The 27,603-nt window shown below is 43.9% G+C and overlaps 1 protein-coding gene across 1 annotated transcript in view; it reads left to right on the forward strand.

Annotated features, from left to right (window-relative positions):
* LOC132836611 (leucine-rich repeat and fibronectin type III domain-containing protein 1-like protein) overlaps nucleotides 1-26,180 on the forward strand; it is a 53,984-nt gene extending 27,804 nt beyond the window's left edge. Inside the window, exons 2-3 of the mRNA XM_060856003.1 lie at nucleotides 11,596-12,176; nucleotides 26,113-26,180. Coding sequence (XP_060711986.1) covers nucleotides 11,596-12,176; nucleotides 26,113-26,180 — 649 coding nt within the window. The remainder of the gene's footprint in view (nucleotides 1-11,595; nucleotides 12,177-26,112) is intronic.
* Nucleotides 26,181-27,603: the final 1,423 nt, after the last annotated feature.

A 27,603-nucleotide genomic window follows, 5' to 3' on the forward strand; every position in this document is an offset into this window, starting at 1 on the left:
CCACCTAGAACCTGAAACTACACTGATCCTAACGCAACCTTAATTGAATACAATCCTGGACTGAGCCAACTAATCAATGGTCCAGTTCACCTTTGGGTTCCTGGTAATGAGCAGAGTGTTACTTGACCAGTCTGGAACAGTACCCAGACTATGCTGTCTGCCTTCTCATTTCTCTCTCCATATAAATGGCACATTGACTTTCAGCTGGCCTGATACTCTGAACAGACTTTGTCCTAACTTAAATGAACGGAAAATCACAGAAAATATCATTGGTTGTGTAGTGAGGACTTCCTGTTTGGTTGGACCCTGGTGGGAAAAATAGTAAGCATTTCCTGTTTCAGCTTGAGGTGGGACAGTAACTGAAGTTATTTTATCAGCTCCGACAATGCTGTGAGAGAGATGCTGAGAGATTCTGGGGTGCAAGAGCAGCTCTGTGATTTAGATTCTTTCCATCTTTGCCGTTCATCCAGGAACTCAATCAATACCAGTTTCTCTCTGCTCTGTCCATAAAGTGCACACATTCGACAAAATGCATGTGGCAGCATTTCAACTATATTTAGATTTGCAGCACAGTTCATTTATATTCGATCAATAACACTTCAGGGAAGTTTGCAGCTCTGCACTGAACCAACAGATGCAGCTCAATAAAGGCCCTAACAAGGTTTTGTTTTTCTTTATTTGTAAATGACATTGAGTCATGACACCTGACAGGACCTATAAAAAAGGAACTGTTTTATGGAAAAATCTCTAACTGTTAATTCTCTCTCAGAGTTGGGTAATTATTTTTCTTGTAGAGTACCTGTCAGCTTCCTTGTACATTGTGCAGGAGTGACCCCATCAGACCATCTGGGCTATCTGCTGGGATATCTGCTGGGCTATCTGCTGGGATATCTGCTGGGCTATCTGCTGGGATATCTGCTGGGATATCTGCTGGGATATCTGCTGGGATATAAGACCATAAGGCATGGGAGTGGAAGTAAGACCATTCAGCTCATTGAGTCCGCTCTACCATTTAATTATGGCTGATGGGATATCTACTGGGATATCTGCAGGGCTATCTGCCGGGATACCTGCTGGGCTATCTGCTGGGATATCTGCTGGGCTATCTGCTGGGCTATCTGCTGGGATATCTGCTGGGCTATCTGCTGGGATATCTGTTCTACTACTTTGAGTGTTGCCCATCACGGAAGGACTTTTACAAATGGAGGGATTAGAGGTGGCCGTGGCTCCTGAGTTCTGTTGAATAGGGTTTTTGTTTTGTATCTAACCATTGTTTGATTATGGCTGATATCAGTGTGATGAGGGACAAGAGCAATCGAGTGACTTCGCAGAACGAACTACCCAAAATTCATCAATTCCTCGAATTTAAAAGCTAGCATAAATCAGAGATTTCTGCAGACAATGCGAAAAGAAATTTTGAGCTTGTATTCTTATCACAGCTTCTGACAGACCCAAAGCGTGACTTTACAAATGGAAGGTGTGAATGTGGAACATTGCAGTTGTGGAAATGACTTCCAGCCAACACTGCAGTAAGAAAGGCAGATTTTACAAAATCTCCAAGGAGTCAGGGATGAGAAAAGCCATTTGGTTTAATTTGGTTCAGAAAATCGCAGACTATACCTCCCAGGCCCATGTCCAGCTGGCTATTAACTCAGCATGCAATTGTTGTCTTGTTTCACAGCCGGGTTGGGAGCTGTGCTTTAGTAACTATGCACTGGCTGAACAGATACGGCATTCGGCTACACTGAGTAACACAAGCTGATACTGAAGCTAAGGATAAGGTCGAGTTATCAGAGGAACACAAATGGCCAGTGTTTGTTTGTGTACTGCAATGGACCAATGAGGGAGGAGTGTGGTTAAAAACTCAGAGGGAGTTGGAAGGAGAGAGGGCTGGCTGTGGAGTGTGGGAGCAAGGGCTTGGGAGGGACTGGGGGAGCAGGGGGTCGAATGGGGGTAATTCCTGACCCCACTGGTCTCCACATGTCCCCTCCCTGATACCTACCCTCTACTCCCTCCATCCCCTCTTATCCTCTTCCCCCCCCCAACACCCACCCACTACTTCAGCCCATCTCCCTCCCACATTCTCTCCTCTCCTACCCATGTACCCTTTTCACCCCCAATCCCCACACATTCCCACACTCTCTCCCTCTAACCTCTCTCCCATACCCACCACCCTCTCTCCTCTGCCCCCTTCCTCCCATCCCGGGAATCCCAGCAGCATGGACAAGGAAGACACCCACTGTGAGAGGGTGGGCTCTGCTCAGTTTGGGAGATGTTTCTGGGACAGATGGATGGTGGGGAAGGGGGTGGGGAGATGAGATGGGGGTTGGTGGGTGATGATGGTTGGAAGCAGAAACATGGAGCAAGCTTCCCATCATCCCTATGCCCAACGTCCAGTTGCTCCAATCAGGCAGTAACTGCATTTGATGGATGGAGCACATGACTGCAATGACTCCTGTCATTGGTCACCACACAGGCTCCTCTGCTGTTAATGCATTTACTTTGTAGAAATTAATGAGGAAGGCAAAACCCTGGCCTTAAGAAAGTCATCGTGGTCAGTTTTGTGAACATGTTTCATCAGTCAGGACACTGAGGCTCAGATTACATCCACGCACTGTCAGTAACTACCTAGTGCCTGTTAATATTTTGTGAAACTTTGTTGGTCTCTTAAAAATTGAGGAAAGATCAATATCAAAAACTTCAGTCAGAAAAATGCAATTGGAGATCAATGCCTTGTGTGTTTCGACATGATAGTTTGTCCATGCTAAACTACAATCAACCTGGATGATTTCACTCTCAGTCCCTGACCTCTCAGAGGAGTTAAAGCTGCAAACAACACTGCACCTGTTGTAAATCTAACACCACTTCCCAGAGACTTCACCCAGAAAGCCAGCCCTTTATTACATCTGGATGACAAGTGCTGAAATACTGGAATCACCTCAATCTCTGCCAAAGTAACCATTCAGCTCCTTCCCCTTTTCCTGTTCCATCAGTCACTTAGATCTTGGCTGGCCTGTTTGAACCCCATTTTCCTGAAGCACCCTCACCCCAACGGCCCTTTCCTCTGTCAAATTATCAATCCTGAATATTTTCTATGACTCGCCCTTCAAGAGAAGAAGGTGCTCTTTATTTCCATCTCAAATAGGAGATGCCATTTCTAAAAATCTATTTTTCCCAGTTCCAGACTTCCCTGTAGAGGGGATGTAATCTCTGATCAGACCCTGTGAAGTTCCCTGAGCGTTTTCTATGTTTCAATGTGATCATTCCTCCTTCCATTAGACTCCAATGTGGGACAAGTGAAAACTTGGACTGAGTTTTAAAAATGGAACAATGGGCTCGAATTTCCTGCGGTTGGTCAGCTGATGGTTTCAAGCTTTGATTGGGCTGGCCCTTGTATTTCTGTGAAAGTGTGGGCTGATGACGTCACAATGTTTAGAGACATGAAATCAGAGGTTGGGTGGAGTCAAGGTAAATCTACAGTAGTAGCTGGTTGGATAATATTCCAACTCTGCTGCTTAGCCTCTCAAGAAAAAATTGTGAAATTAACAACATAAGTTTGACATTTTTAAGCTCTCCAAAATAATTAATACCTGAAGGAATAGAACACAAAACTCTTAACAGCTCATTTTCAGTGACAGGGAGAGCTGGATTGGCAGTAATTAACACCTATCACATCATTAATATTATTTGTACATGTACTCTGAATGATCTCTGCTGTATCTAGCTTATATGTGCGCTTGCAAAAAAGCAGCCTTACGTCACTTCAATGGTGAGGCAGACAGCAAGATGCTGCTTTTGTGATGCTAACTAGCAGAGAATGCATTTTGGGCAAATTTTAGGATTAACCACACATCTTCCCCCTCCCTAATGATGCAGCACCATTTACACCAATAGATTATCTAATACAATTCACCCCAGTGTTACAGTGACAGCAATTTCTGGCAGAGTATGCTGCATCCACTGGTATGGACAGTGTGACACAGTAATGCATGGTGTGACACAGGAATGAACTGTGTGATCCAGGAATGGACAGTGTGATGCCGAAATGGACAATGTGATACTGGTATGGACAATGTGATACAGTAAAGCACGGTGTGATACAGGAATGAACAATGTGACACAGGAATGTACAGTGTGACACAGGAATGGACAGTGTGACACAATAATGGACAGTGTGACACAGGAATGGACAATGTGAAACAGGAATGTACAGTGTGACACAGGAATGGACAGTGTGACACAGGAATGGACAATGTGAAACAGCAATGGACAGTGTGATACAGAAATGGAGAGTATGATATGGTAATGGACAGTGTAAAGTAGGAATGTACAGTGTGATACAGGAATGGACAGTGTGACACAGTAATGGACAGTGTGACACAGGAATGGACAGACTGATACAGGAATGGACAGTGTGATACAATAATGGACAGTGTGATACAATAATGGACAGTGTGATGCAGCAATGGACAGTGTGACACATTAATGGAGAGTGTGATACAGGAATGGACAGTGTGACACAGGAAAGGGCAGTGTGATACAGTAATGAACAGTGTGATGCAGTAATGGACAGTGTGACACAGTAATGGGCAGTGCGATACAGTAATGGACAGCGTGATACAGGAATGGACAGTGTGAAACAGGAATGGACAGTGCGATACAGAAATGGACAGTGTGACACAGGAATGGAGAGTGTGATACAGGAAAGGGCAGTGTGATACAGGAATGGACAGTGTGACACAGGAATGGACAGTGTGACACAGGAATGGAGAGTGTGATACAGGAATGGACAGCGTGATACAGGAATGGACAGTGTGAAACAGGAATGGAGAGTATGAAACAGGAACGGACAGTGCAACACAGAAATGGACAGTGTGACACAGGAATGGACAGCCAGATACTGGAATGGACAGTGTGACAGAGGAATGAACCGTATGATACATGAATGGACAGTGTCATGCAGTAATGGACAGTGTGACACAGTAATGGACAGTGTGACATAGGAATGAACAGTTTAATACTATATTGACAGTGTGATACAGTAATGGACATAGTGACACAGTAATGGACAGTATGATGCAGTAATCGACGATGTGCCACAGTAATGGAGAGTGTGACACAGGAATGGACAGTGTCATGCAGTAATGGACAGCGTGACATAGTAATGGACAGTGAGATGCAGTAATGGACAGTGTGACATAGGAACGAACAGTTTGATACTGTATTGACAGTGTGATACAGTAATGGACATAGTGACACAGTAGTGGACAGTGTGATGCAGTAATCGACGATGTGACACAGTAATGGAGAGTGTGACACAGGAATGGACAGTGTGAGACAGGAATGGACAGTGTGATACAGGAATGGACATTATGACACAGGAATGGACAGTGTGATACAGTAGTGAACAGTGTGATGCAGTAATGGACAGAGTGATTTAGTAAGGAAAAGTGTGACACAGTAATGGACAGTGCGATACAGTAATGGACAGTATGAAACAGGAATGGACAGTGTGACACAATAATGGACAGTCTGATACAGTAACAGACAGTGCGACATTGTAATGGACAGTGTGACACAAGAATGGACAGTGTGATACAGGAATGGACAATGTGATATAGTTATAGACAGTGTCATGCAGTAATGGACAGTGGGACACAGTAATGGACCGTGTGATACAGGAATGGACAATGTGATACAGTAATGGACAGAGTGATACAGTAATGGAGAGTGTGATACAGGAGTGGACAGTGTGATGCAAGAATGGAGTGTGTGACACAGTAATGGACAATCTGATACAGTAACAGACAGTGTGATACAGTAACGGACAGTGAGATGCAGTAATGGACAATGTGATACAGGAATGGACAGTGTGATACACTAGTGGACAGTGTGATACAGGAATGGACAGAGTGACACAATAACGGACAGTGTGATACAGGAATGGAGAGTGCTACGCAGGAATAGACAGTCTGATACAGTAACGGACAGTGCGACACTGTAATGGACAGTGTGATACAGGAATGGACAGTGTGATGCAGAAATGGACAGTGTGATACAGGACTGGACGCTGTGACACAGGAATGGACAGTGCAACGCAGAAATGGACAGTGTGATACAGGAATGGACAGTGTGACACAGGAACGGACAGTGTGATAGAGGAATGGAGAGTGTGATACAGGAATGGACAGTGTGACACAGGAATGGACAGCCTGATACAGTAATGGAGAGTGTGATACAGTAATGTACCGTGCGATGCTGCAATGGACAGTGTGACACATTAATGGGGAGTGTGATACAGGAATGGACAGTGTGATACAGTAATGGACACTTTGACACAGTAATGGACAGTGTGAAACAGTAATGGACATGTGATGCAGCAATGGACAGTGTGACACATTAATGGAGAGTGTGATACAGAAATGGACAGTGTGACACAGGGAAGGACAATGTGATACAGGAATGGACAGTGCGATACAGTAGTGGACAGTGTGATACAGGAATGTACAATGTGACACAGTAATGGACAGTGTGAAACAGGAATGGACAGAGTGATACAGGAGTGGGCAATGTGACACAGTAATGGAGAATGTGAAACAAGAATGAACACTGTGATACAGTAATGGACATTTTGACACAGTAATGGACAGTGTGATGCAGCAATGGGCAGTGTGACACATTAATGGAGAGTGTGATACAGGAATGGACAGTGTGACACAGGAATGGACAGTGTGACACAGGAATGGACAGTGTGACACAGGAATGGGCAGTGTGATGGAATAATGGACAGTGTGACACATTAATGGAGAGTGTGAAACAGGAATGGGTAGTGTGACTCAGTAATGGACAGTGTGACACAGGAACGGACAGCCTGATACAGGAATGGACAGTGTGACACAGGAATGGACAGTGTGATACAGGAATGGACAGTGTGACACAGTATTGGACAGTGTGACACAGGAATGGACAGTGTGATACCGGAATGGACAGTGTGACACAGTATTGGACAGTGTGACACAGGAACGGACAGTGCGATACAGAAATGGACAGTGTGATACAGGAATGGACAGTGTGATACAGGAATAGACAGTGTGATACAGGAACGGACAGTGTGACACAGGAATGGACAGTGTGATGGAATAATGGACAGTGTGACACATTAATGGAGACTGTGATACAGGAACGGACAGTGCAATGCAGAAATGGACAGTGTGATACAGGAATGGACAGTGTGACACAGGAATGGACAGTGTGACACAGGAATGGACAGTGTGATACAGGAACGGACAGTGTGATACTGGAATGGACAGTGTGATACAGGAATGGACAGTGTGACACAGGAATGGACAGTGTGATGGAATAATGGACAGTGTGACACATTAATGGAGACTGTGATACAGTAATGGACAATGTGATACAGTAATGGACAGTGTGACACCAGAATGGACAGTGTGACACAGGAATGGACAGTGTGATAGAAGAATAGACAGTGTGACGCAGTAATGGACAGTGTGACACTGTAATGAATAGTGTGATACAGGAATGGACAGTGTGACACATTAATGGACAGTGTGACATAGTAATAGACAGTGTGATACAGTAATGGACAGTGTGACTCAGGAATGGACAGTGTGATACAGGAATGGACAGTGTGATACATTAATGGAGAGTGTGACACAGGAATGGACAGTGTGACACATTAATGGAGAGTGTGATACAGGAATGGAGAGTGTGATACATTAATGGTGAGTGTGATACAGGAACGGACAGTGTGACACAGGAACGGACAGTGTGATACAGGAACGGACAGTGTGATACAGGAAGAGTTTTGACAGTAGGATCATGCTCCACGTTTTATCTCCTCTGTTGACGTGGTAACTGTCTTCTCTTGGAGTACTTCTTAAAATCTGCTGAGCATTTCCTGCTGACTATTTAAACTCCTAGAAATGTGTTTCCTCCTGAGCTGTGCTCTGCTTTCCATCTTTCAGTCATTAACAAAATGAAGCTTCAAGTTTGACGGTTTAATCAACACTCTTGAAGTGCTATGACCGACAGAAATATAGAGTGGACTATGGCATAAGGGTGAGGAGCAAGAGTGGTCAATTCAGCCCTCTGAGCCCCCTTCGCTATTTCACATGATCATGGCTGATCTTATCCTGGTCTTAACCCCACTTTCCCACCTGCTCCCCATAGCTCTTTATCGAGCTTTTCATCAGAAACATATCAATGTCTTTCTTGAATCTGTTGATCGATTCTGCCTCCACTGCATGCTGGGACAGTGAGTTTCACAGATTCACAGCCCTCTGGGAGAAGTAGGTTCTCCTCATCTCAGTTTTCAACCTCTCTCCTCTCACTCTATCTCAATGCCCTCTAGATCAAGACTGTCCCATAAGGGGGAGTATCTATTCCACAATATCCACCTTATCAATCCCCTTTAATATTTTACATACCTCAATCAGATCTCCCCCGTTCATTCTCTGAACTCCAGTAAGTATAAGCCCAAACTATTCAACCATTTCCTGTATGACAGCCCTTTCATCCTGGAATCAAGAGAAGTGAGTCTTTCCTGGCTAATACAGATAGGATGGGCCAAATGTTCTCCCAAATCTTTGTTCTTATGTTTTATTTCTTTCTATTCCTACGGATTGATTGAACATTTTATTGAAATAATCCAAAAAAACCACCTCAGAGGAGTTGTTGTACATTTCAGATTGGTAAGCAACCTCAATGCTTAATTAATGAGCTCCTTGGGACTGTCTGTGTATTGGCGTTGGCAATAGATAGGGCAGAAACCAGTGGGTGGATTTATTTAGATTGTGTCACAATGTTACTCTGTATGTCGGATTTTGTTTACAAATTTGTGGGATTGAAATTCACCTCAACAAACAACACAGAAAGGGTTTTAGACCATTGATCAGCCCCCTCTATATTGGGGAGACAGGCCGCCTACTTGCGGAACGTTTCAGAGAACACCTCTGGGACACCCGGACCAATCAACCCAACCACCCCGTGGCTCAACACTTCAACTCCCCCTCCCACTCCACCAAGGACATGCAGGTCCTTGGACTCCTCCATCGCCAGACCATAGCAACATGACGGCTGGAGGAAAAGCGCCTCATCTTCCACCTAGGAACCCTCCAACCACAAGGGATGAACTCAGATTTCTCCAGCTTCCTCATTTCCCCTCCCCCCACCTTGTCTCAGTCAAATCCCTCGGACTCAGCACCGCCTTCCTAACCTGCAATCCTCTTCCTGACCTCTCCGCCCTCACCCCCACTCCGGCCTATCACCCTCACCTTATCATCCTCACTTTAACCTCCTTCCACCTACCGCGTTTCCAACGCCCCTCCTGCAAGTCCCTCCTCCCTACCTTTTATCTTAGCCTGTTTGGCAAACCTTCCTCATTCCTGAAGAAGGGCTCATGCCTGAAACGTCGATTCTCCTGCTCCTTGGATGCTGCCTGACCTGCTGCGCTTTTCCAACAACACCTTTTCAGCTACTTAGCCGTTTGGTCAATCTCGAGCATGTTTAGCAATTTCTTTGGATTTTATTGGAACAACAAGAGAAGTAGGCCATTCAGTCCATCAATTCTGCCCCACCATTCATGAGATCAGAGCTGATCTGATCATCCTCAACTCTGTTTTCCTGTCTTTTCCCCATACCTCTTGGTTCCCTTCTTTGGTTAGAAATCTGTCTCTCTCCATCTTGAGTTTACTTAATGACCCAACCTTGACAGCTCTCTGCAGTAAAGAATCCCAGAGATTCATTACCTTCTGAAGGCAGAAACGCCTCTTCATCTCTGTCTTAAATGTGCAATTCCTCATTCTCAGATGATGTCCCCTGGTCGTAGACTTCTAGAAGGGTAAACAACCTTCCCACATCTAACTCTGTCAAGTCCCTAAATATCTTACATGTTTCAATAAAGGTCACCTCTCACTCTTCTAAACTTCAGTGAGTACAGGCACAACCCACTCGATCTCTCCCTGTAATACAGTCCCTCCACAGCCAATAGCATCATAATGAACCATCTCTGAACTGCCTCCAATGGGTCCTAAAACTGTTCAGAATGTTCAGCTGTAATCTAACTAGTGTCTTCACGTAATAGAACCAGCCAGCAGATGAAACAAAGCAAGTTGCATTACAGTAGGATTTATAGGGGTCTGAGTGAAATGATCTGTGACAGAATCACATGAGGAATCCAGTCAGGTCCATCTTAATGTGGGGAGCAAGTCATTGCCTGTGCTAAGTCAGCGGAAAATTCCCAAGTAAAGGGGTTTATGGCTTGTTAAACACTAGACATCAAGATTTCAAGATGTGGGTGTCAGAGTGGGTACCTGATAACTTTAGCTCACAACTTGCTTCAAAGGGTCTCCGTGTTGGATACCATGGCCACTGGCCACACACACATCCCACATCAACGAACATTGGCATCCAACTCACCAGCCTTCTGGTACATCTCCAATCCACGTACAGGATGTTTCTGCCCTTCAATGCTGCCCTTTGGGCTGTACCAGCCACTCCCATTGTAACACTGCAGTGAAGACGCTATGTGCTCAGGGCTTTTAAGTTTATTGACTTCCTCAGTCTTACAGCTCCCTTCCACACTCCAGTGTCATAGCTGCATCCTGTTTACGTGGGCTTAAACACACTTAATGTTTACCACTTGTATTTTTCAACTTTAACAACGGCATTAAATAACCATGCAATGCAATTATCCAAACATTGTACCCTCTTCATTTCTAAACGTGCTAGAAATTAGTCGCAGATTAGATCATTCAGCTCATTAAGCCCTGCTCCACCATTCAATAAGCTCACCGATGTGTGTATTTTCCATAGTCGGCAATTCCATCTTCTCCCAAAAACTTTAGACCTCCCTTTCTGTCAAGAATCGATCTATCTCTGTCTCATTAATACTCAATGGCCTCCTGAGGCAGAAATCTTCAAAGACTCACAACACTCTGAAAGAAAAAACCCTCAACTCTGTCCTGAAAGGGTGACCCCCTAATTTTAATCAGTGCCTCCTAATTCTAGACTGATCCACACGAGAAAACATCCTTTCCCCATCCACCGTGTCCAGCCCATTCAGGATCTGATACACTTCAATCAGATCACCCCCTCACTCTGTAACCCCCAGTGAGAACCAGCCCAGTCTGTCCAACCTTTCTTCATCAAACAACCCCCTCTATCCAGGGACCAATTTAGCTAACCCCCTCTAGACCACCTCCAATGAATTACTATCCTTTCTTAAATAAGGAGTCCAAAACTGCGCATGGTATTCAAGATGCAGTCACATGAAATCTGTCTATATCTGAAGCATAACATCCTTACATTTATGTTAATTCTTCATGTAATAAAGGATAGGATCTCATTAACTTCCTTGATTAAAATCTAGCTCTTTGAACATATCTTTGGTAGGTTGTGCTAACATTTCCTAATGTGGATGAGTATCACAGCTCATTATCTAGCCCTCCTGCAATGCACCTCAAGTCATTTTGCTATGCAAGTGGAACAATTTAGATATAAATTGTTGGAATTGAGTTTGACTGGAGTATTGTAGGATCATGTTTATTGATATAATCTTGAATTGTTTTACAGAATGATTCCATCTTCTAGCAAGACGTTCCTTGTGAAAGACTTAGTTGCCGGACGAGACTATGACCTGTGTGTTCTGGCTGTCTATGATGATGGAATTACCACTTTGACTGCAACACGGGCTATAGGCTGTGTACAGTTCACCACAGAGAAGGAATACACCCAGTGTCGATCCATGCACACCCAGTTCCTTGGTGGGACCATGATCATCATCATTGGTGGCATCATTGTGGCCTCTGTGTTGGTTTTCATCATCATCCTTATGATCAGGTACAAGGTCTACAATAACACTGGGGAACACAAGACTAAGGTCAGTAACGTTTACTCACAGACTAATGGAAGTCAGAATGGGGCCATGCCACCATCAACCTCAAAACTGTTGGAAAGTCGAGAGGAACATGTCCAGGAGATGTTGCCAGATGCTCCCAAAGGAACCTTGGCCGTGGCTTTGACTACAGATTACGATAAAGCCTCTGTCACTCAAAGCCCATCTTTTCCCACAGAGGATATAACTCCTCATAAGCGAAGGAGAACTCGGACAGATGTGCCATTCTCTTCGAAGGAGATTCAAGGCGAGGACCAAGGTAGCACATCAACAGAACCCTGAAATTCCCAAGTTCTTTGAAGACATTGTGTAAAGGAAAGTGTCAAATTCTACAAATTGTCATAATTCTAGTACTGTTCACAGGTAGTCTGGGGTGTTAAATATAAACCAAAAATGTTGGAAATACTCAACATACAGACAATATCTGCAGAGAGACAAATAGAGTCAACGTTTCACACTAATGATGGCCCTTCTACTGCCTAGCGCCTTCATAAATACCTGCCTAAAAAGGCTGATCTTAGGGATCAGAAGAACCACAAAATTACAGTCTGACATTTTTCCATTTTTACAGATATATATATTTTTGATACCTTGAAGTATGACATTTGAAGATTGCCTGAAATTCTAGATGCAAGATCTCTGCAGAAATATAAAAAAAACATATAACTACTGAGGAAGAGGGATTTATTTTCAGCAAAATCATTAATATGTGGTGCATCAAATAAAATCAAATACTGCGGATGCTGCAAATCTGAATCACAGCCAAAACATGCTGGAATGCTCAGTTCCATCTCAGCGCAGTCTCTGCTGCTCAAAAATGGTTTTAATTTCTTTCATTCTGCTTATATCATCTTATTTTCATTTTATTTCATCCGTTTAACCTCCTCCTGTTTTTCATTTCAGTACATCGCATGCTATCCAGCCTCCCCTGTGATGTGTGAGTATCAGAGGGTGTACATATGTGTGTCTGATTGGATGTGATATACGTTGGTGTTTTTCCATGAGCTCCCCCTTCCTTTCCAGCAACCCCCACCCACACCCTTCTGCTCACATGCGTTCCTAACTGGGTTACAGTTCAATGTGCCCCCTCTACAATTTCTTCATCTTCTGACAAAGACTGTGCATAATTACAACATTTAAAAGCACCTAGATGGAGACATGAATAGGAAGGGTTTAGATGGATATAGGTCATGTGCTGGCAAATGGGACTGGATTACTTTAGGATTTCTGGTCGGCATGGACAATTTGGACCGAATGGTCTGTTTCTGGGCTGTACAGCTCTACGACTCTATAAACAGTTACTCTGTTCACTTTTTTCAGCACTTCTTGGAGTTTCATTGAACATGTTATTTCATGGTCAGAAGTCAGACAACATCATGTTCTAGTCCAACAGGTTAATTTGAAATCACAAGCTTTCACAACATTGCCCCACGTGATTTCAAATAAACTCATTGGACCATGACCTGGTGCTGTCTGACCTCTGACCCTAATGTAAAAAGTAAGGTCTGCAGATGCTGGAGATCAGAGCTGAAAATGTGCTGCTGGTTAAAGCGCAGCAGGTCAGGCAGCATCCAAGGAGCAGGAGAATTGACCTGCTGCGCTTTAACCAGCAGCACATTTTCAGCTCTGACCTCTGACCCTGACCACCCCAGTCCAACACCGGCACCTCCACATCATTTGTTTTCATGCCAGCTGCCAGTGGCAGATAATGGGGCTGTTTGACTCTTGAAGTTGATGATTTTGTCAGATGGCTGCATGCACTAGCGATGCTCTGTATGTAAGATCCTGGTGCTAAAGGGGATCTGCCCTTTGTCACCCACTCGCAGACTGCAATGTTTGTTTTTTTTCAAACTGGCATTGCAAAGTTTGCATAGAAGGGCAGCCACGCTTATTTAACTTAAATTCAAAAGAAACATTTCAGATAAGAACCTGATGCCTGAATCTGAGGAGTTTAGATTTGCTAACTGAAAACAGATGAAAGCAAAGATTAAAATAATTGAAGTCAGTCAGACTATTAGCTGGCAATCTTTAAAAATGCATCCTTGAGAGTATCATGTCAGCTTAAACATCTCATAATTTGATAAATTACCGGCTATTACTGTCATAATGCTACCAGACTATGAAGGGATGGGGGTTGGGGGGGGGGTCAAGCTTTATTATTTTAATATGGGAACCAAGTAATATGATATAGGCTTTAGAAATGGACCAAACACTGTTTTAACAGCTTGTTCTCATGAATCTCTCTTCCAATATTTTTAGTTTTACTTTGTATTGCTTATAATCTCACACTCATTAAGTAATGGAGTGAGAGCCACGATTGGCTGAAATCTAATACTGAAAGCCACTTTCTCTAATCGGAGGGGCGAGCATTAAACTTTGACCTGGTTTTAGTGTTTTCAATGTTCGTGATTTGCTCGCATGTCCATTTCTTTCCTGGAATTACTTTAATGTTTGGAATTCATGTAGGAGATTTAAACGTGCAGAAAACTGCATTTTAGTTACCCACATAAATCACAGGCCTAAACAAGCTCTTCAGTTCGTGAGGCTTGTGAATGAATCATGATTGTATTTGTCAGAGCACGCAGCATTCATTGCAGGTGAAGTTGATTTGCATCATAAATAGCAACTGAAGTGTTCAAAATTCTCACCACCAACAGACTCTATGAGTCCGTACGCAATAGTCTGGACAGCTTCTCCAACTCTCAGCTCACGCAGTGTGAGGCTCAGGTCATGTAGAAGGAGGCTTGTTGGTCCACTGATCCCGATGCTGATCTTTTGAAGGATCTGTACTCTTTCATAGAATCAGACAGCATGGAAACAAACCCTTTGGTCCAATTGGTCTATCCAGTGAGTTCTAGCTACTGATTGTAATGAGGTTAGCCTACTCGACCTCATATGGTATGAGTTCCCTGGTTGGGGCTGTTAATCTGGCTGACATAAATGGATGAATATTAGGGATATTGAAACCCTGAATACCTGACTCAGTGTGAGGCAATGTTATTGTCAAAGGCTATGCATTTGTAAATAAAAGGTGATTGGTGATGGGATGTAGCCTCTGAACAATTATTTCAAGTTCTATTTCCATGCTTTCACCATAGCCCTGCTGATCTTTCCTTTTAAGTATTAAATCAATTCCATTTTGTTTGGGAGTTGAATCCACTGCACTTTCAAGATTGCAATAGCTCACAATGTTCCTTTGATCTTTCACATTTTTTTGCCAATTAACTTTAATTTGTTCCTTCTGCTTACTGATCCTTCTGCAATGGAAACACTTTCTCCTTTTTCACTGTATCAAAATTTTGGAAACCATACCAAACCCGCCCCTTTAACCTTCTCTGCTCTAAGGAGAACAATCCTAGTTTCACCAGTCTCCCCATGTGAGTGATGTCCCTCATCCCCAAAACTATTCCTGGAAATCCCCTCAATTAAGGTCTTCTCTTCCTTCCGAAAGCTTGCTGCTCGGAATTTTGTTGTTGTCATTTGATCACAGCACGAAGGCATTGCTGGCCAGGCCAGCATTTACTACCCATCCCTAATTGCCCAGAGGGTAGCTACAAGTCAGCCATGATGTTGTGGTCTGAAGTCACATGTAGACCAAACCAGGTAAGGATGGAAGTTTCCATCCCTAAAGGGTATTAGCAGCCCAGATGGGTTTTTCCAACAATTGACAATGGATTTAGGTTATCCTTAGATTCTTAATTCCAGGTTTTATTGAATTCAAATTCCACCATCTGCTGTGACGTGATTCGGACCCAGATCCCGGGAACATTATCTGGATCTTTGGATGAACAGTCCGGTGACAATAATACTATACCATTGCCTCCCCAGTAGCTGAATACAATCCTCTAGTTTAAACCCAAGCATTGATTTACAAAGGTTTATCATAACACCCTTCCTTTTGAACTACCTGTACGGAGAAAAATAAGGATGCCAAATGTTTTACTTTTGATGGGTTTTATCATCTTGTCCTGTTAGCTTCAAAAACATTCCCACACAAGATCCTGGCTTTCTCCAATCCTGCCCATTTTCCAACCAGATCATTTTGTTTCTTTTGTGTCTCCTGTCTTTCTTCCTAAATGTACGTAATTTCACAAATCTCTGTATTAATTTTCACCTGTCATGTGTAATTTCATACATTTCTCTAAGCCCTGCCAAATTCTGTTACTATCTTCCTCTCAGTTTCCTGCATTTTCAAGTTTCACTTCATCTGCAAACTTTGAACTTAATTCGTGTCCAGTCATGAGTAAATAGCAAAATGGAACCAAAACCTTAACATTGACCCCCAGGGGTCACGGTTTAAAAAGACGGTGTCTTTCATTTAAGATGGAGATGAGGAGGACTCTTTGTTCCCCAGAAGGTTGTGAGCCTTTGGAACCCTTGTCCCCAGAGGCTGGTGGAGATGGGTCATTGAACGTTTTTAAGGTAGACATGGATAAATGTTTGACTGACATTTTGCTGACACCACACATTATTGCTCCAGTCTGAAAAATAAATATTAATGAATTACTCTCCACTTTCAGTTCTTTGATTAGATTCCCTACAGTGTGGAAACAGGCCCTTCAGCCCAACTAGTCCACACTGCCCTCCAAAGAGCATCCAACCCAGACCCATTCTCCGACATTTAACCCTGACTAATGTACCTAACACTATGGGCAATTTAGCATGGCCCATTCACCCTAACCTGCATATCTTTGTGATGTGGGAGGAAATCAGAGCACTCAGAGGAAACCCATGCAGACACGGGGAGAATGTGCAAACTCCACACAGAGAGTTGCCTGAGGTGGGAATTGAACCCAGGTCCCTGGCGCTGTGAGGCAGCAGTGCAAACCACTGAGCCACTGTGGCGCCCATTAGTCAACTTTGTATCCAAACAACCACAGTTCCTTATATTCTCCAGGCTTTAATATTGTGAACAACTCTCTCATGGGGCACTTTGTCAAGAAAAAAGTTTTGGAAGTTGAAATGAACAGCAGTTTGTGAGTTAGCTGGAAAGTTAACCTCAGTAACTTATTAACTTAGACAACCGTGATAACTGATAAAATGATCATGGACTCACTACAGAAGTGTAGGTTCAACCAAGACTCCACTTCCATAGGATGAAAGCAACAAAGGTGTAGTTGTTACATTGTCTGGTGATACAAAGATATGATGCGGTGGTGCCAGTGTTGGACTGTGAGGGACAAAATCACACAACACCAGGTTATAGTCCAACAAGTTTATTTAAAAGCACTAGCTTTCGGAGCACTGCCCCTTCACCAGGGGGTTGTGGAGCAGGATCATAAGACACAGAATTTATAGCAAAAGATCACAGTGTCTTGCAACTGCTACAATATTTTGAACAAACATAGATTGCTGTTAAGTCTTTTAACTTTCAGAATGGGTTGCAGGTTTCAGTTCATTAATATGTAAATCTCAGAACTTCTTTCAAGTCACACTCTCAAGATAACTTAAGGTTTAATAAAAAGAAGTGATTTCTCATCTGAGACAATGCATTACAGGTGTGAGATTAGAGTCTGTCTGTATCCCAATCTTGAGTCAGACTGGCTCTATTTTCAAAGTAGGAATTTATAAAATGTTACATGGGCTGACTACCTGCAGATTGTGCGCTTTTTGAACAAAATAGAAAAGTATCTACACTTACAATTCTGCAAATGCAAATTCACCCCAAAGACTTATATGTGTGTGTGCTTGCATGTGCATGAGAGAGAGAGAATGTATGTGTGTGTGGGAGAGTGTGTAAGTGTGTATGTGCATGTTTGGTAGAGTGTGTCCGTGAATGTGATGGAATATAAGCCTATGAGAGAGTGTGTGCATGGTTGTGAGTGTGGGATGTGTGTGTGTGTGTGTGTGTCTAAGTCTAAGAGAGCGTGTGCATGGTTGTGAGTTTGGGATGTGTGTGTGTGTGTGTGTGTCTAAGTCTAAGAGAGCGTGTGCATGACAGAGGGTTTACGTGAGTGAGGATGTAAAAGTGTGTCTGTGTAAATCAACTGAGAGGATAACAAAGAGAGAGGCTAAAAACAGTGGGAAGAAATTTGAAAGATGGACTATAATGTGGAATGAAGTGAACTTGTCTACGTTGGGAGGAAAAATGAAAGAAACAATGCTTTATGTAAATGAAGAGGGGCCTAAGGTGCAGAGGGATCTGGATAGCCTAGAGCATGAATCAGGTTAGCAGGTAAATCCAACAAGTGAACAGGAAAGCAAGTGGATTGTTGTTGTTTATTATAAGGGGAATGGGAAATAAGATTAGGAATGTTTTGCTGCTGTTATACAGAGCATTGGTGAGACCATGTCTGTAGTGCTGTGTACATCTGTGGTCTCCTTATTTAATGGAATATTTGAACGTGCTGGAATGTTCACTGGACCAATACCTGGAAATGGAGCCAAATGGTTATCTTAAGGAAATGTTGGACAGATTAGGCCTGTCCCATTAGACTGATTTTCACTCAGGAGATGACAGCATGTCTGGTCAGGCCAGCATTTAGTGTCCATCCCTAATTGCTCAGAGAGCAGTTTAGGAGTAACCCATATTGCTGGGGGTCTGGAGTCACATGTAAGGGATGGCAGTTTCCTTCCCTAAAGGGCATTAGTGAACCAGATGGGCTTTTCCAACAACTGAGCTGTCTTTTGGAACCACTATAGTCCAAGTGCTGTCTGTAGGTAGACCCACAATGCAGTTGGGGATTAGAAGAATAAAAAGTTGACGTTGTTGAAATGTTTAAGATCCCAAGGAGAGTTGACAGGATGGATGCTGAAAGGATAGTCCCCTCGAAGGGAGACGGCAACTTGGGGACATCATTTAAAAAGAAGGTGACTTCCATTTAAGATGGAGATGATGAGAACTCTTTTCTCCCAGAGAGATGAGAGTCTTTGAAACTCTCTTCCCCAGAGAGCAGTGGGGATGGGTAACTGGATGTGTTTTAAGGTTGACTGACAGGGGAGGGGAGGGTCAAAGGGGAAGTAGAGTTGAAACCGCAATCAGATTTTGTTGAATGGTGAGGTAGGGGCTGAATGGCCACCTCCTAATTTGCATGTTTATATATTTGGTGCCACTTGTATTTTTTTTTGAGAGGGAGGTGTTAGTTGTAACTTTAGTCAGAAAAAAATGCACAACTTGGAACAGTTTGAGGCATGTCAGTGATAAAGCAGTTTTCAGAAAGAACTAAGTGGCGAAATATAATTCTGAAAGAGCACAGTAAGAAAACAAGAATGATTCCTGGGGATCTGAACAAGGGTCACTGGACCTGTGCTGTTCACTCTGTACAGCTCTCTTCATATCCTGCTGAGTTCCTCCAGCAATTTTGTGTTCATTTCAGATTTCCACCATCTGCAGTTCTTTGTTTATTTTTATATAAGAATGTTTCTTTGTGTGGAACAGTAAACACAAAGAGGTTTAGTGTGTTTGAGTACCTGGATGATACACTCATTTTGCTACAGTACAATTCTGAGAGGATTCAGACTTTGTCTCTAATCCAGACAGAGGCTGAATCACTGTAACTGATCATTGTCCACTGCCTCTTGCTGGATATTCGAAATAACTGGATGCTGGAGTGGTCTGATTTAACCCCCTCTGAGTCACGCCTGTCTCACATTCTCAGGCATCAAAATTGGCCACTGGATTGAGGAAAAATCAGGAACAAGAGCAAATTAGATAATCAGAGATGGAATACAGAATCACATTAGCTTTTTACACACCCTGAGGAGCTGACCTATTTTTGTCTTTCGGAAAGAACTCCTGATGTTGCTAAATATAATCTTTGCTTAAAATGTTCTTTAAGCTGTCTTTTGGATCACTTAGACCACAATAGAATTGTGAGCAAGAACGATGATGCCCTGAAGCTTTAGGGTAGAGTGACTCCACATTCAGAGTCAAACGGTTTGGCGCTGGAAAAGCACAGCCTGTCAGGCAGCATCTGAGGAGCAGGACAGTCGATGTCTCGGGTATAAGCCCTTCATCAGGAATTCCCGAAACGTCGATTCTCCTGTTCCTCAGATGCTGCCTGACCTGCTATGCTTTTCTAGCGTCACACTTTCTAACTCTGATCTCCAGCATCTGCAGTCCTTATTTTCTCCTGATTCCACAACCATGTCTGATGGAAAGTGAGAACTGTTAAATGTGAGGGGCGTTGGGTCTGGAAAATTTCACCCCTGTGTCCTACCCAAACCCCAAACCGTGGGAGGTAAGAGTGGTGGGACTGAGAGGATAATGACTAACCAAGAGGTCAGGTAGCTGTGACGTACATAAGATTAGAAATTACCCTGTCAAAATTCAACTCCAAACACTTCTCTCTCTCTGTCTGGATCACACTAATCCTTGTCTATTTTATTAATGTTAATAAGCTCATTGAGATGAATGGAAATGAAATCCCCGTGATAGACCAGAGGGGGTAGATTGTTGAAATGCTATTCCAGTTTTTCCAATCGGGATCTCTCTTGCTCATCCTCTGTAGCCTAATAGGATCAGGAGAGGTCATTTCAGCTGCTCTCCCCTGCTCCATCATTCACTTTGAACTTGGCTGAACATCCCACACCCTGCTAATTCTTACCCCAACTCACACCCTCCACACGCCACATGCTTCTTTCATTACTTTGCCATCCAGCCTGCCTTGAGACTGAAAAGTGTCCCTCAGCGACCCAGACCCAGCCAGTGTTTGACATTAACCGCTCAGTCTTTAATGGGGCTGTGGTCTCTGAATCCTTTCCCTGTTGGTTCAATATTTGGATAATAATGGTCCCATGCTGTAAAGGGACTCATTCTTGAATATTGATGGAGTTCTTTAGTGAATTTGTGTTATCAGCAAAGCAAAAAAACCAATGTGGGCATTGAATTAATTTGTGACTGATAACAACAAATGCTGGAGATCTCAGCAGGTCAGGCAGCATTCATGGAGAGAGAGCAAGCTAACGTTTCGTGTCTGGATTACTCTTCAGCAGAATTAGTTATTTAGAGTTAATCAGAGTTAATCTGCAACCCTGCCCAGATCATAACCCATGCCCTGTTGGTGTAGTCGGCTATCCCCAATCCTAATCTACCATTTCCTCCTTTTCTATTTCTGTTTTGCCTTGATATTTAGCCAATAAATGTAGTTATTAATCTGAGGCTGAGCTTGGAATATAGTTGGGAACTGATGGTTTCCAGTGAAATTGCTTGAACTCCAGTTGGTCTGGGGTGGAGACATCACGGCTGAATGTTATGATCACTCGGCTATAATCCAGAGACTGGGTTCAAATCCCACCAGGTCACCCGATGGAGATTAAATCCATAAATCTGAATGTGAAAGCGAGCTCCAGTGATCGCATCCATCATTGACTGTTTTACAAACCTAACCTGGTTCACTAATGTCCTTCAGGGAAAGAAATGTGCCACCAATACTCATCCTAGCCCTACATCTGACTCCAGACCAAGAGCAATACGGGTGTCTCTTAGCTGCCCCCGGAATGGTTCTTGAGAGACCATCAGTACCAGGGCAATTAGGGATGGGGATAAAAAACTTGTCAGGGGTACTCACATCCTATGAAAAGCTAAATAACTGGAAACATAGAATGTTGGAAGTACATAACTACATCTTTCCATGTCCTAAGTTAATATAGAAATGTAAAACATCCAAAGATATTTCCCAGGCAAATATTGCCTTTGTGAGGCAAATGATGAATGACTTGTTCATGTGATGAGTCTTGGGGAGGATCTAAAATGAGGAAAAAGAGAGGTGGAGAGATTATGTGAGTATCTTCCAGTGTTACTCGTGAAGGCACAGCTCTTAATGTTGACATGAAGGAAATCAGGCTGACAAGGGGGTTAGATCGGGTAGACAGGGAGAGCGTTTTTCTCAAGTATGGTTCGGTGAGCACGAGGGGGCATAGTTTTAAATTGAGGGGTGATAAATATAGGACAGATGTCAGAGGTAGTTTCTTTACTCAGAGAGTAGTAAGGGTATGGAATGCTTTGCCTGCAACGGTAGTAGATTCACCAAGTTTAAGTGCATTTAAGTCGTCATTGGACAGGCAAATGGAAGTTCATGGAATAGTGTAGGTTAGATGGGCTTCAGATGGGTATGGCAGGGCGTCACAACATCGAGGGCCGAAGGGCCTGTACTGCCCTGTAATGTTCTATGTTCTATATGTTCTAAGAGACAGAGTGCAGATATCTCTGAGGTTGTGAGGTTGGAGGCGATTACAGAGATGGAGCTGGGGTCACAGATGCATGGGAACAGATGAGAATTCCAAATTGATTTGGATAAAGATGCTCGAAACATTGACTCTCCTGCTCCTCGGATGCTGCCTGACCTGCTGTGCTTTTCCGACCCCACACTCTCGACTCTGATCTCCAGGATCTGCAGTCCTCACTTACTCCTGGGATAAAGGTCTGACAAAGGTCTGAGTGAAGACCAATTGTTAATGGGTAGTGCGAGCTAGGAGACTGACACCAGTTTTGGAGATGCTTAAGTTAACACACACACTGGAAGGTGGGATCTAGGAAGGAAGGTCATGAAACAGTGAAGTCTGGAAGATGCTGGGATTGATTGCGGAAGGAGCTGCCAACAGCTCAAGCTGAAAAGTCAGTGACCATCAAAGAGGCAGTGCCTAATGGAGAAAACAGACTGAATTGGACCGAAGTCTGTCAGAGGGACAAATCCTGAGGTTATTCTCCCTTTCCAGCTCTTCTGGTTTCTAATTCTGTGCTTTGCCCTACTTTGCGTGAAAGTTAATTAAAAGCTCCGCTAACTCAGCCAGCAGGAACAGAAAAATGAATTAAACTTCACCCAGTTGGTGTCACCCATCGCTGACATCTGCTCCTCAATACGAGCTGTTATCTAAATTTGATCAGTAGGGGGCAAATTACATTCAATTTTCAGATATCAGATTCACGAGGACAGAAAATAAACAAGCTCAGATTTTATGTGTGTTTCTGATAAGTTTTGCTATTGGGACAGGTCACTCACAGCTTGTAATGTGACTTTATCTTTTTCTTCCTCTGGATATTTTGTCTTTAACAAATAACAATTTTATGCGAATTCCCCTCAGAGTCCATATATGCTCCTTCAGAAATTTCAATCTCAAATTTATTTCCACTCCTCTAACTCAGAGATCCAGAGAACCAGCTATCAGTCTTTCTCTTGTCTCTCTCTCTCTCGTCATTTCTTAATAATCATACTCCTTCTGTCTAAAATTAAACAAGCAATCTCCCAGTTCGCTCCCACAGCACCGCTCCCTAAACTTTGCAGAAATTTGGCAAGATAAAATATTGCAAATGGAGTTTAGTATTTTTGTGGGCTTTTCGATGAGTCTTTTTTCCTCAAATTATTGAGAAAAATAAAAAAACTCAACAGAAATTTTACTCATTGGGCTCTGATCATTGTCCCTATATCCATTCTGCTCCTGGCCCAAGGAATCCTACTGATCTACCCTGATCTACCCTGATATACCCTGATCTAATCTGATCTACCCTGTCTACCTTGATATACCCTGATCTACCCTGATATGCCCCATCTACCCTGATATACCCTGATCTACCCTGTCTACCCTGTCTACCCCATCTACCCTGATCTATCCCGTCAACCCTGTCTACCCTGATCTACCCTGATCTACCCCGTCTACACTACTGTCTACCCCGTCTACCCTGATCTACCCCGAACTACCCTGATCTACCCTGTCTACCCTGATCTACCCTGATCTATCCCGTCAACCCTGTCTACCCTGATCTACCCTGATCTACCCCGTCTACACTACTGTCTACCCTGTCTACCCCGTCTACCCTGATCTACCCTGTCTACCCTGATTTACCCTGTCTACCTGTCTACCCTGATCTACCCTTTCTACCCTACTGTCTACCCTGATCCACCTTGTCTACCCTACTGTCTACCCTACTGATTCCTGAAGAAGAGCTTATGCCCGAAATGTCGAATCTCCTGTTCCTTGGATGCTGCCTGACCTGCTGCACTTTTCCACCAACACATTTTCAGCTACCCTACTGTCTACCCTGTCTACCCTGATCTACCCCGTCTACCCTGATCTACCCTGTCTACCCTGATCTACCCCGTCTACCCTGATCTACCCCGTCTACCCTGATCTACCCTACTGCCTACCCTGTCTACCCTGCTCCACCCTGTCTACCCTACTGTCTACCCTACTGTCTACCCTGATCTACCCTGTCTACCCTGATCTACCCTGTCTACCCTATCTACCCTACTGCCTACCCTGTCTACCCTACTGTCTACCCTGATCTACCCTGATCTACCCTGTCTACCTTTCCTGAAGAAGGGCTCATGCACAAAACGTCGATTCTCCTGCTCCTTGGATGCTGCCTGACCTGCTCCACTTTTCCAGCAACGCATTTTCAGCGTTTCTAACCTGATGTACATTGTCTACCTGTCTACCCTACTGTCTACCCTGATCTACCCTGATGTACCCTCTCTACCTGTCCACCTTGATATACCCTGATCTACCCTGTTTACTCTGACCACCCTGATCTACCCTGATCTACCCTGTCTACCCCATCTACCCTGATCTACCCTGATCTACCCTAGTCTACCCTGTCTACCCTGATATACCCTAATCTACCCTGTCTACCCTGATATACCCTAATCTACCCCGTCTACCCTGATCTACCCTGTCTACCCCGTCTACCCTGATATACCCTAATCTACCCTGTCTACCCCGTCTACCCTGATATACCCTAATCTACCCTGTCTACCCCGTCTACCCCGTCTACCCTGATCTACCCTGTCTACCCTGTCTACCCTATCTATCCTGATCTACCCTGATCTACCCCGTCTACCCTGATCTACCCTGTCTACCCCGTCTACCCTGATCTACCCTGATCTACCCTGATCTACTACTGTCTACCCTGTCTACCCCATCTACCCTGATCTACCCTGTCTACCCTGATCTACCGTGATCTACCCCGTCTTCCCTGATCTACCCTGTCTACCCTGATTTACCCTGTCTACCTGTCTGCCCTGATCTACCCTTTCTACCCTACTGTCTACCCTGATCTACCCTGTCTACCCTACTGTCTACCCTACTGATTCCTGAAGAAGGGCTTATGCCCGAAACGTCGAATCTCCTGTTCCTTGGATGCTGCCTGACCTGCTGCACTTTTCCACCAACACATTTTCAGCTACCCTACTGTCTACCCTGTCTACCCTGATCTACCCCGTCTACCCTGATCTACCCTGTCTACCCTGATCTACCCTGTCTACCCTGTCTACCCTACTGTCTACCCTGATATACCCTGATCTACCCTGTCTACCCTGATATAACCTGATATACCCTGTCTACCCTGTCTACCCTGATGTACCCTGTCTACCTTGACTTACCCTGTCTACCCTACTGTCTAACCTGATCTACCCTGTCTACCCTGATCTACCCTGATCTGCCCTGTCTACCCTAATCTGCCCTGTCTACCCTACTGTCTACCCTGTCTACCCCATCTACATTAATCTACCCTGATCTACCCTGTCTACCCTGCTGTCTACCCTGATCTACCCTGTCTACCTGTCTACCCTGATCTACCCTGTCTACCCTGCAACCTTCTCTCTTTCATTGATTTGATCTCCTTGCACTTCCCTTTTCCCCCTTCTTCAATTCTCACTCCTCGAATCCCCACAGTGTGTCAGCAGGCCATTTGGCCCATTGAGTCCACACCAACCCTCTGAAGAACATCCCACGTGGATTCAACGTCCACCCTATCCCTGTAACCATGCATTTCCCAATGCCAGTCCACCCCAATGTGCAGATCACAGAGACCACAGACACTGCTCCAATCAATATCCAACGATCACGTTGCAAAGTGGCTGCCAGGATCAATCTAACCTGCTGTGATGCTCCTGTAGTTGAACAGCCTGCTAAAACCGACACCTGAAGGAAGCCATCATGTGGAGATGCTGGTGTTGGACTAGGGTGAACAAAGAAGAAGTCACACAACACCAAGTTACAGTCCAAAGGGTTTAATTGAAATCACAAGCTTTGGGAGCTTTGCTCCTTCACCTGTTGGACTACAACCTGGTGTCATGTGACTTCTGACCTGAAGCAAGGACATTGGTCATGTTCCCAAAATACCGCACCTCAGCACAAGGCAATGCTGAGCATGGAAAAACCACAAGGAAGGAAATACCAGGAGAATTGTTGAATTTAACCTCATTTAATGTACCAAGTGGTTGTTTTCAAACCTCTGACTGACCTCTGATCTGTTCCAGAACGCCAGGTCATGCAGACTGCAGAAGACACAATGGATCCAGTGGAGCGGACCGATGTTAAACTTTGATGCCATCCATTCACACAGCAGAGACTAACACCGTCAGAATGTTCCTGAGGTAACAGCGATGATGTTAGAGAGAGTATAACCTGCTCTGCAGCTCAGGATGTTTTAATGTATTTCCTCAGGTATTCCCCTTCCTCGATCTACCCTCAGTACATCAGGAGATTGGTGAACCTTTTGTCACCCTCTGAGCTTCAGATTCTGCCCCCTCTTAATGACAATTCCTTAACCCCCAACAATTGCAAGGTCAAATCCTGGGCCATCCCTAACAGGACTGTGGCTGTGCCTACACCACACAGACAGCAGTAGCTCCAGAAGGCAGTCAATGGCATTAAATGTCGCTCCTAAACGTTCACATTTATTTCCCTGAATAGTTTTAAAGAAATTCACTGTAACAAATAAGGATGATTGGATTTGCACTGTTATGGACAAGACCAGACCCCATCGAATTATATTAAGAATGTAGCCTAGACTCTGACTTATTATTATTTTAAAGTTAGATGTAAAGTGCTGTGTTCCAATTGCAATATGATTGGTCAAACTACTCAACGTTAAGCAAAACACAATTTATTTAAACACTCGAGTTAAAAGAAAGAGGAATTTAGAATAACAACTATCCGAAAACTTAAGTAAATAATAGATCCAGTAACTATTGCTAATTAACTGTTCCAATCCAGTAACGTCAAATAAATATGTCCCTTGGCAAAAAGGCAAATTCAGATGCAGATTCTCACATGCAGTTCTCCAGTCCAGGAGGAAAGGATCAAGAGAAGATTCAGAGAGTAGCAGCTAAAAGACTTACACTGAAGCTTCTAACTCTGTTAAGATCTCAATAATCTCTGACGTTACTCAGAAATCCTGATCTGTGGGATGGCCACACCCATTCAGGTTGCATTAAAATAAACCCAAGGCCTCCCGAGCAGTTTACACAAGCCAGCTTCAGCCCCGCCTTACAAACTCCCTTTAAAGTCACAGCACTGTCACAGCACAGTAGTGTAACATGACATGCCTAAATTGGTACAGTTACTGTCCTTTCTCAATCACACTCAATTCTGTGGGCACTCAGTTTGTGTTGATGTCCAATCATCTTTAATCCCATCACTGAAAAACCTCCTCATTTAGGACCACTCTCTGTGTCCTTTCCCTGAATCAGACTGCCATTTTAAAGCTGATAGATCTGAATTAAATGCCAGGCCCACATATAGTGTGCTATATGCTGAGATTAACCTGACCCATGTCACAAAAGACCCTCAAAGAGAGGGAATATGTTTCCTGTCTAATTTTGGGCCGATCTCCAATTCGAACCCCCAGGCGAAGGGAGATAACCCTTTCTGTGTAATCTCTTGGAAAAGGTTAACCCCATCACATCCATAAAAACATGTGGAGCTATCAGTTACCAATGAGGATTGCTGAAGAGAGACCATAGATT

This window comes from Hemiscyllium ocellatum, chromosome 47, assembly GCF_020745735.1.
Source record: "Hemiscyllium ocellatum isolate sHemOce1 chromosome 47, sHemOce1.pat.X.cur, whole genome shotgun sequence".
In the NCBI taxonomy this organism is placed as follows: domain Eukaryota; kingdom Metazoa; phylum Chordata; class Chondrichthyes; order Orectolobiformes; family Hemiscylliidae; genus Hemiscyllium; species Hemiscyllium ocellatum.